The 11,575-nt window shown below is 38.1% G+C and overlaps 1 protein-coding gene across 2 annotated transcripts in view; it reads left to right on the top strand.

Annotated features, from left to right (window-relative positions):
- Positions 1-11,575, top strand: part of dym (dymeclin) — a 147,033-nt gene extending 135,458 nt beyond the window's left edge. For both annotated transcript variants that reach the window (XM_088910899.1, XM_088910898.1), the window contains one exon: positions 9,650-11,575. In XM_088910899.1, coding sequence (XP_088767025.1) covers positions 9,650-9,799 — 150 coding nt within the window. In that variant the 3' untranslated portion in view covers positions 9,800-11,575. The remainder of the gene's footprint in view (positions 1-9,649) is intronic.

Below are 11,575 nucleotides of genomic sequence, written 5' to 3' on the forward strand. Positions count from 1 at the left end.
GAAACAAGTAATAGGTTTATTCCATGCTGAAAAGAGAAGAAAGAAAACACAACGTTGGCGAAGAAGGCTCCATTGTTCCTTATCAGAGATATAGCCAAACACTACGTATTATGTGCTTGTAGTGCTGCTTTGTGTTATGGCCTCTGATCAATACTGTGTAGTTGAAATATTTTTGTGAAATAAGGAACAGAATGAGTATTGCTGTCTAAGTGCATCTATCTCTCTGCACAACCCTCTTAATGCCCCCAACGTCCCCTTTAGAAATCTGCCTGCTGATGTTCCCTGAGGCGCCACGTTCCCCCTTGTTTCAGCTGTCCTTCAGTTTTGGTCGCTGTAACGTTCAGGAGAGGGCAACTCCACTGTAGATAACATTGGTGTCAGAAGGCTCAGATATTTGAACATTTTTTTCATTATATACCAGTTGTTTATGATGTAATTTATGTGCACATTTCTGCATACGTGATTAAAGCTACAATACAATGTCAGAATAATGTTAAAATAATTTCAATGTTTTTCTTTTCTACTTTAGTTAATTTTACATTCGAATTAAGAGTATTTTTTACCTTCATTTCACTACATTTTGATCTCCTACCTTGATCTCAGTAGTTAATTCATAAATGCGTTCATTCGGGAGGCTCAAGACTTTTGTATCTGAATCTCTCAAAGATGCAAGTTAGACTTTTCTTCAGTGTCTGGTAATATTTATTGTGTGCTTACATACAATCATTGGCCAAAATGATAGGAACTCCTGGTCAAATGAGCAGACACCCTCATGCATGACTGGCTTAAGAAGCATGTTCACATTCTATGGGCAGAACACGCCCCAGATCTCTGTCCTACTCTGTACTTATTGAAGTACTGGAATGTTGCGTGCAGTCTTACACATTACCCTCTTCATTGTCTAAAATGAGTAGTATCCAGATTTAAGAATGAGATAATCTCTGTGCATTTAAGAACCCTGTGAACCATGTATCACATCATTTTCAAGCTGTTCTAATTGCTTTCTATAAGCCCAACACTTTGTTCATTGAGGTTCCTAATAATTTTAATTGGTGTTTGTTGAGTGGGGCAACTTTCTTTATCTAGAGAAGAGAGAAAAATCTATGCTTTATTTTTTTCCAATCTGAATCCAGAAAACACAGCAAAAAACAAAGAGTAGGTTTATTCCATGCTGAAAAAAAGAAGAAAGAGAACACAACGTTTCTTCGAAGAAGGCTCCACGGCTGAAACGTTGTGTTCTCTTTCTTCTTTTTTTCAGCATGGAATAAACCTATTACTTGTTCCTTTGTAGCCTACGCATGCTAACGCAGCTACCCACCTAAAAAACAAAGAGTGTTGATAATAAACTAAATTCATCCCACAACTATATGGTTAAAAGATATATAAGAAATGCTTTAGTTGACAACTGTCTGTGTGTATTAGGCATGGTTTTGTTCACCGGCGCTAATGTCCAGACTGTGCCTATTTTGTCTGTCAGTTATCCCCCAGGCCTACCGTAAGGCCTGCAGACAATGGCACCACCCCAGTCCAGCCAGCCTGGCTGCCAGCAGCAGGATTTTTTTTTCGTTTCTCAATTTGAATATCAACAGAGACAGGACTGTGTTGTTACTCTGGCTATCAGGCTCAACGATTTTTAGCAACAGCTTTCTGGAATTTTTTGTTTGGCCAACACTGCCTTGCTCTGTAGTGATAAGCAATAGACTGTCTGGCTCCTCAGCAGAGAGGCTTGCTAAAAACTAAGCCTTCCCGTTCCATAATTCTTTGGGTGGCCCTCCCATGGCTCACAGGAGCACGGATCCCTGTGCGTTCCATTTCAAGCAATCTGAAAACATGTCTTGTTTGTAAGGATACGTTCATTTTTTTGTGTTTTGTCACAGTTCAGATACAGATTATATTACAGTGTGTTACTCCTCTTATTTCTCTTGGCTTTATAGCTGCACAAATATTATGTAAAAGTTGGGTTAGAGAAAGGCTGTTTTTCAGGGGTTCTCAGAGCTTTTTCCCAGCATTTAAGTTTTTTTTAAAATTTTGGGCTCTCATCTTAAATTGTATTCCCAGTAGCACCTCTCTGACCCCCCTCTGTTACCTTCTTTAATGGTAAGACAGAGCAAAGCATTTCTTTCCATTAATGAGGTTTCATACTGTTAGTGAAAATGTGTCCCTTTGCTGTGTTCTCCTGCTAATGCAGTTATTTATGGTGTCTTCAGCATTGTAAGAAACAGATTCTCCATGAATGTGAAGCACTGAGATGCATTTAGTTTTCTTTGCAGATCTTATCATTACACAGGTTTTGCTTGTTTGTTGTTTTGCTGGAAGGTTCACTGAGTTTTTCTCAGGGCTAAAGTCAAATTGAATGCAGATATTGTGGTTTGGCAGTTTTCCTGTAGGGCAGGGTACAAATTTATCCTTTTCTGAAATACTGTATATATACTGTATATCTCTCCTGCTCAGTTTGCTAGTTGGCAACAGCCATCCTGTATGGCCACATTTGTGGATCCAGTGTCAGTTACTTATGATTACGATTTCATTATGATACTGTTGGTCGTTGAAATCAGCTGAATCTTAATTAACTAACAGTCAGAGAAGGTAACAAGAGCGTCCAGGACCAAATATATAATAGTTATTTAGCTCTGTGTTTGCACAGTTCTGTGGTAATTTCACAAAAAAATCATTAAATAAAAATGCAATCACACTTGCTGAATAGGGATACGATCACAAACATTGGAGGTGCTGTTGTATGAACAGTACCCACAGAGCTGGCCCGACAGCTAGGACTGAAAAATCAAATAATACTACAGAACAATTTTTGCAATAAAAGGTTTTTTTTTTTAGTTCCACCTTCATCTCTCTTTTATTACTTTGGACAGCCTAGGCCCTTGGTTAATATTGTGACTCCTTCTGCGTGTTTAAGGCTTGCAGGCCAGGGACAAAGGTGCTTGTTAACCACTGTGGCTGATATTGCACTAGCAGGGTCTCAGCCTTGTTAATTCTCTGCAGCCAGCTCACGCAGGAATGATTGAGGAGGCGAAGTGTGACACGAGAGCATGACTGGCATCATCATTGCGGCACTCATGCAGGCACTAAGGCACAGGTACACCTGAAGGCTGGGAGAGGGCAGAGCCAGCAGAGAGCATTACATTACATGATGAAGGTCTATTTTATTTTATCTCTGCCCTACCGCAGCTGTGGTACTGGATTTCACACATGTATTTTCATAGTTCTACATGTATGGTATTCCAGGGATATCCCCTCTTAGGAAATGTTTGAAAAATTAATTTTATTATAAAAACATATATTTCCTGACGCATAAAGAACAATTCTGGTTTTGGAAATGAGACCTTGGGGTAAATCCTAGGTATCACACAATGACGGACTGCATTACAACAGTTTTCTAATGACTAGGACTAGTCAAATAGTTTACTTCAGCAAAGAACACTTTATTTGAAGTTTAATGCTGGTAGTGTTTAAGTGTTAACCATGCAGTAGCCCAGCCAATAGTTCCTAATGACAAAGCTGACTAACCATTATGTTAAAAAGTTAAATTTTACTGGATGTGAAATGGTGAGTGAATTCAGAAATAAAATATATTTTCCGGTATATTTTCAGTCTTGTTATAGAAGTAACTGATGGTAACTTGGAGGGAAGAGATGCTGGAGCTTTGTGAGTATATCCAGGGAGTGCTAGTGTTTCAGTATGCTTCATCCCGAGTGTCTATTCCAGTGTCATATTATAGATACTATATCTATGACAAAGCACATTGTTGTGTTGCAGCAATCTTAAGTACTGGTTCATTGGACACAAGATAAAAGTATCAGATTGGTTTGTGTGTTTTTAAAAATCATTTAATGATTGAAATTCAAAAATGTCCTTTTGTCAGATAAAATAGTTCCTTTTCTCACGCACTCCCCTTTGGAGGTGTGGCGTATGTTTACGTGCAGGTACTTCAGACTTGGATGTTATGCCATGGTAAAATCCAGACATCTTCCCATAATTCTGATTAATTAGAAATCAGCATTTTCTCCTGCTGTCATGTAATACACCATAAAGCCTATTAAAAGGTGCCAAGTCTACAAAGGGATTGATGGGATCAAGACTCCATTCTCATGTATTTCAATGATGTAGCTTTTATAACTTTTTTTCACATACTTGTGCCTTCATTTGCCCTCATATCTTTTTCAGTCATCGCAAATTGAAAAAAGCTAAAAGGCTTCCTCTTGCAGGCCTCCTACTGAATGTCTGAGGCATCTATCACAGACCTAAGTCACCACCCTTTTTTTCTTTTCAAAAATGGCATATAGAAGATTGTCGCATTTGAAGACCTTGGCTGCAGTAAGTCTGCAGAGAGAAGAGGAGTTTGTTTGTTTTTCTTGGTAAAAGAGGCTGATAAACAGGGGAAGAGGATTTGTATCACAGGACGCAAAGATCAGAGGCCTCAGTTAGCTTTTGGATGCGTAGTGTTTCAAGTCAGTGAGTCCAAACTAAACCCTGATAACAGTGGCTGGTCAGTCTGATCTCACAGTTAATGATTGGGGACAGTATGTCTGTCTCTTGTCTCTGTTCCTCTGTCTCAGTGTAATTATTAGCCCTTTTTTGTGTAAATGTCTGTTGAAGGAAACGGAAGAGATAACGTGTTCAAGACCAGCCTCAGAACAAACAGGAATATTTTTCCTTCCGCTTTTGTTAATTGACAAAAAAATACATCAACTACGACTTTTCACTTATTTTTCTTTGAAAGCAGAAAAGCTCAAATTGGTTCTTATTTTGTCAGACAAACTGATAGTAGCTCTATTAATTGGACCCCATTTCTGAACAGACAGATCAGAGAGGGGTTATACCTCCTGGAATTGTTTTAGAACATTTGCTAGAAAAAGTGGTGAAAATGAAATTAAGGGCTTTCTGTTGCACTGATTAAGTGTTTTGACATAAAGTGATTAAGAATAGTCCTCCACAATAATTTAGATTGGTCTTTATTAAAGTATCTGAACAGGAGACATTCAGCTCTTCAGACACGTTTATTCACCTCATTCCTCAGCTGTTGTTCTCTACCAGAAAAAGGGTATTCTCCTACCATGGCATTGAACAGATAGAGTGATTTAAAGTCTAAGCTCATCTGAATTAAGGGTGCACGTCTGTTCCATTATACTGTATGTCTGATCAAAGAAAACTGATCAGTACCATCACTAGCCACAACTTCCCTATGCTGTAAATCATAAGAGGTCTCTTTGCTGTATTTCAGGTTGAACGTTCAATAGGATTCTTAAATTTTTATTTCTTTCATATCATGGTATCTACTTAAGGAAGTTCCTGTATTCTTCCCATAATCATTTATAGTTCTTGCCCATTCCACAGTGGTTAATCAAGGGTGTATCATTATCTACCAGGGTATCACGTTGAGGATAGCATCTTGTTAAAGCAACAAAGTACAGAGCAGTTTGTAAAGCACAGGCTGCATTTCCGTGTAGACAGTGCTTGCAAGGGAGATGCTATCTCAACCAGGCAGGATTTCTTTTTTTTAACTACAGTAAACATCATTCCACCCTGTCTGTCTGAGCAAACTTCCTTTAAAGGCAGAGTAAGAATGAAGAGTCCTGAAAGTAGCTATCTGGCCAGGCACTCAACACATAAAGCATGAGGCTGAGAACAGTCTGTCCGCCTGTCTTTGTGGGGTGACCCTGGAGGAAGTCCAGCAACAGAACACAGTCCCACACACAGGCACACAGGCACTGATCTCTGAGGAGCAGTCTTGACTAATAGGTTTGCGATCCTGAACAACAAGTGCCAAGGGCATATACCACCTAATGAAAATACATGTTTCCTTAGTGTTCAGGTGTTAAAGCATATAAGCAATATATACTAAGAAGTTAAGGGAATTTGTGAATTGTTCAACTGCTCTTGATCTGTCTATTCTGAGCACTTCCGCACCTTTCTGCCACCACTCCTTCATGACAATAAGATGTTGCCTGGTCCTCAGAGCCAGCCCTTCACTGCCATGTGAACCTTATTATCCCCACTGAAGTACTAGCCTTGGAGAGCTCCCCGATTGAGCCGAAAAGAGGTGCCAAAGTGTACACAGCACCAGGAACGTTCAAGTTAAGTCCAAGTGTCAGGAAATTGATAATGACAATATTCTGGGACCAAACACTATTCATAAATATATAAGTAATTACTACATGATATATATAGAGTATGTATGTATGATGCATACTATACACATTATGTGGTAACTGACTAGAACTCATCAAAACAATGATTTAATTTATGAAAGGCTTTGCCAGTGTAATCATTAATGATGATTTAATACAAAGTACTTGCTAATCAAATATGTTAGTAACAGAGCTATAGCCTAATAAGGAAAAATAATATTCAGATAATCTACTCAATGTGAAATTTTAACATATTTCAGATTTCATCACTTAATCTTTCAGTATTTGCAGCCAAATGTGAAACACTCATTTCGTGAGTCAAAACACCAGGGAAGTGAATATAGTCAAGGGTTACTTCACAAAAAATTGCAACTGTTGATTTCAGGCCATTGTGAAAGCAAATTTACAGGAAGACAAATATTGAATATTGTATAGCTGGCAAATTTTGGGAGCACTGTAATGCTTCATGTGAAAGCATTAATAAAGCTATAAACCTACTGTCTTCCAGTTTCCACTTGGGGATCATCATTTGATTATTGAGCTTAACCTTTGAGTTAAGTTTGTCAAAAACATACAAAAAGCTCCACTTTAGCATAATACTTTTTTTCCCCTTTCTGAAACTGTAGAAAGCCCACTATGCAGAATCTTGAAAAGTTTGCACGGTCAGATTTGTACATGAGTGTGAGCACCATCTTAGACAGACTTCAATACGATTAAAAGACATAAAAGCAGAAAAAAATGCATTGCGGCAGAAATATTCAATTAGGAGTACAGAAACTACAGCAGGTGGATGTGGGTCTGTTGGCTCAACACAAGGGAAACACTTGACACTCAGGGCTGTGGAAATATGATAAGATATTCCTCCATTATTGATGGAGGGGAAAAAAAACTTGCCATCCCTTAGTCTTCTTATTCTGCTCCTGCCTGTCTGTGGCAGGATATTGTTGGCCGTAGCCAGGCACTTATAAATAATAGAAGGGCTTGTCTTTTATCTCCTTTAGTAATCACTGAAGTATGACTTTCCTCAGAGACAGTACCTGGATGGTGACATACTGTAGGCAGCTGGCAGACATGGTCACCGAACATCTATCTCCTTTTCAGAAACAGGCACAGTCCTTTGTAGCGGGGAAAGATCACCCTTTTACATCTTTGTTCCATGCTTTAGCCTGAGCAAGCAGTAGAAATGAATTCATTTAAATGTGTGATGCTTAAAGTTGTGGAATAAAAGTACTTCTTAATGTGTTAAGCAGTGTTTTTTTTTAACAATTCTATTTGGAATGATTCCTTCATCACAGACATAGCACATCACAGTAATTTTCCAAGTTGTGAATTCTAAGCCTGGAATGGTACATGGCCTCTGATGTCAGCGTGAACCAGAAGTGTAGCCACTTGAGACAGAAAAGAAATTTAGCTTCCCAAGCAATGTACAAAAGTACAAGTATCGATGCTTCTATACTGAGATAAAAACATCGTTCATTTTGAAGGCATTTATTGTAGCACAAGACTACCTGTTCAGCTGTTTTGATTTTCTTTGTTCAAGACATGTTTACTTAAGGAGCTTTGACAACACTGAATGGTTAAATAAGAGATCTGAGAAATATTTTCTTAATTTTCCACATGCTATGGGTAATGGTGTGTAAATGAACAGCTGTGATACCACAACAGTTTTTTGAGAGCTGTTAAAGCTTTACCAATTATGTTGCAAATGATTCTAATTACTTATTATTAACTTAAGCCACCCAAGGTCATTCACTGGGGTATTTTGATAGTACAACACATGCTGTGAAAAGCCTAGGACTGAAGGTTGTGCTATGCCTGATGACATAGGCAAAACTGCTCCACAATCACAATGGGAATATCAGTGAGGCACACCTGCCTTTACAACTGCTCTGAACGAATGAAGAGGTCATTGATCATAGTTTAAGATCTACATCTCCATGCCTCTACACACCCATCTGTCTGTGGGTGGAAATAGTAACAGTGATTGTTGATAACAATCATACATACAGTCTTTTAATTTCTAGATCACGTGGCAACTGCATGGTAATATTGCAACCACAGGTTATAGTAATACACTGAAGCAGTTTCTTTCCTTGGCATCTTCTAAAAGGACAAAGCCGGAGTGCTGAAATAGCTTCTTACTCAGTTGAGCATCATACTGTCCCATTAAAGAGCTCCAAATCATTAAGCGTTATCTTTTGTGTGGTGCATGGTGTTATGTCTAGAAATAAAATTGTGTATTGAGGTGAAAGCTAAAACCTTTTAAAATTTCTGAAATTTTTTAAACTTTCCATTTAAGAGAAAAACATTCTTGATTTTGTATTATATTTGACAAATACAAATAAATTATATTGTAACAATACTTTAGACACAGAAAAGTATATTTAATCATCAACATGAATATTGTTTTGTTAATTTTTCTACCTGGGTCATGTTTAGCCAGCCTTATCTCTCTACATTTTGCTTTCATATATAAGACACTGCAATACCTTTAGATGTGCATGCAGACAGTTACAGACTAGAATAATCCAGCTGTGTTCATCTCTGTTTAGAAAACATGTTTCTGACTAGCCTGTTGATGAAGATTGTACTAATAAGATAATCTTTTGCTTTTATCCCTGTGGTTGGTGCTGGATACATCTTGTTAAATGAAACCTGATCCAGACACTGCTAGTGACTGACTGCTAAACATACATGTTTTGTCCACAAAGCTATACTGGAAGATTCCAGTAGATTCCAGATATTGATCTTGAAGCAGTCGGTCAAAAACAAGTACAGTGTTGTGGTGGATTACTGTGATATCTGAATTAAAGTTTATTAAATGATTTGTTGGAGAACATGATAGAGGTTCATCTACAGAAAGATGCCTATTTTTATTTCTGCCACCCTGCAACGTCTTAGGTTTTAACCTGGCATAAAGTCATGTTGTAGGTTCACACTGGTTGTTTAATGTTAAAACATTTTGAAAGAAAGAAAGTATTTTGTAAAAAAAAAAACTAATCAAGTAGGTTTCTTTTTTTACATATAAACATGTTTACTCATTTAACACCAAAAATATTACTTTCACCAAAGGGTTGCAAGACAGGACCATACTCTAGTCTGGACATCGATCCATTGCAGGGATCAAAGCACAAAGCTTTCAGGGTACAATTTAGAAAAGTTTGATATTGAGGAAAGCATGTCATGGGATTGTGGGATGAAACTGGATCCTCCAGAAGGAACCATATGGGCATGTGGGGACCATGCAGACTCCACACGGAACGTGTTCCAGGCTGGACTTGAACCCAGGAGTTTGAAGTGTTGAAGTATCTGATTTTTCTTTAATGGAGATTATAAAAAATAGGCTATGTACAAACAAGTGGAAAGCTGTATGGGACACACAACAAAATTGGATTATTTAGGGTTCAGATTATCAGATTATTACTTGTGGCACCTTTCTGTTTGGCCTCCCTGAAGGGCTGTCTGGCGCTGCACCATTGTTCCTAACTCTTCATGTTCTTACGCAGAAGTTTCCGGAGCTGAAATTCAAGTATGTGGAAGAGGATCAGCCTGAAGAGTTCTTCGTGCCGTACGTCTGGTCCTTGGTCTTCAACTCTGGTGTGGGTCTATACTGGAACCCACAAGGCATCGAGCTCTTCAGCATGGACTCTGGCTGAGCGTCTGCGCAGTGTGTGTGAGCGCCCACGTGTGTGTGTGCCGTGTTTGTGTGTGTGCATGTTTGCAAGTGACAATATCCTCCCCCATGTGCAGCAGCATGGGCTGAGGTCCTGCTGTCTTTGTGGTCCTCAGAAAAGCTGTTGCACATGGCTTTCCATTTCTCTTTGTCTGGGACTCAACAGCTGTCTGCAGTGTTCTGCAGCTTCAGTATCGGAAAAAAAGGGTGAGCTAAGCAAACGGGAAAGTACGCATCCATGGCTATGATCTTAAACGAGCAGCTATATAGACTTAGGTGTGCATTTCATTTACTTCTTAAGTGTTTATTATGTGATTTTATTTTTGCTGCTTTCTCATGTTTCTAAATATTTTTCATGATTTTGGAGAAAGAAAAAAATGCCCGGGCCCTGAAATTCCAAGGAGATGTGATGTGATGAAATTGTGATGCGGAAATTAAGGATTGCCAGACCCCTTTCTCTTAATTTTGTTTTTGAAATATTAAGTAGGGTTTTTAAGGGTCAGGAAAGAGGTGTGTGTGTGTTGAAGCAGATCACTTACAACAGTCATCCATTGAATGTGTAGGTGCTCATTTCACAGATTTTTTTCATTTACAAGTACTTCTTCTCTTAGTTTAACACTGTGTTTTTACACACTAAGAGGGAAGCTCCAATAAATTCATCTCTCACAAAACAAGACAAAGACGCGATAAGGCTGATAACTTGATGTTGTTTATTTTTGCTCACAGGAGGTAATCTCAGTACTAACATCCTAGACATATCTCTTATACGTCTTCTTCATACAGTAGATATATTTGTCAAATACTCAGTTAAGCCTGCCTAGAAAATAGTATTTTCTTCCTGGTCACTGTGTCAGTATGAAGCTCTTTGAACTCAAGAGAAATTAAAGTGTGCAAAAGACAGCATGCCTTTTATTGCAGAAGTTTAAATATGTTTTAAATGTGTTTTGTACTTAAAAGGGCTGAGGTACCATACAATACAAATATAAATGAGGACAAAAGGAGAGCCCTTTATTATGAGCACCTGCGCATTTGACCTTTAAATTATCTCTGTTTGGATTTAGGAATGCATGTATTATTGTACAGATAGTTATGGAAAGCATGTTTGTTACACTGTCACAAATCCCATTGTAGAGATTCTGGGTTATAAAGAAATGTGCAAAGCTGATGTGATTAGGTGTTGTTTGGCAATTTCTTATTGTGTTACATTCGTAACAGCCGAACAAAATGGGTGCACTGCATTGATATTACTGTATAATAATTTATTGGGATTGCCTTAGCTAGCTTTATATTGGGCTGTTGTGAAGGGAGACGGAAGGGGTCTTCACTTTTTTGTTACCTGCAGCTCTGTGGTTGTGATTGATAGCACAGATCATGCTGTTACACAATAAACAGGAACATCAGTCACCAGCAAAGTTCAAAAAGTGCTGTGGCAGTGTTTTTTTTTTATTTGGACTGTTATTTGGTAGATAACACCTTTTATTTTGCACAGCACACTGCTGTTTAGGAAGTTTAAAAAACATTTTATTGAAACAAAAAGGGCCTGTGAACCTGCTGGCCTGTGAAAATACAAAACTGTTGAATGTTACTATTCTCAGGTAACTAAATTAGAAGGAAAAATACAGAAAATTTAAAATATTTACTTTAAATGTTTAACTGTGGGTGGCAAAATATTTATCCTCTGCAGAGCTTATACCAGTCTACACTGTAGTGTTTTTTATTCTACAATGTAAACAAATACAAATAAAAAAGATCAATACTG

Source organism: Atractosteus spatula, chromosome 3 (genome assembly GCF_055471065.1).
Source record: "Atractosteus spatula isolate fAtrSpa1 chromosome 3, fAtrSpa1.hap1, whole genome shotgun sequence".
NCBI classification, from domain to species: Eukaryota; Metazoa; Chordata; class Actinopteri; order Semionotiformes; family Lepisosteidae; genus Atractosteus; species Atractosteus spatula.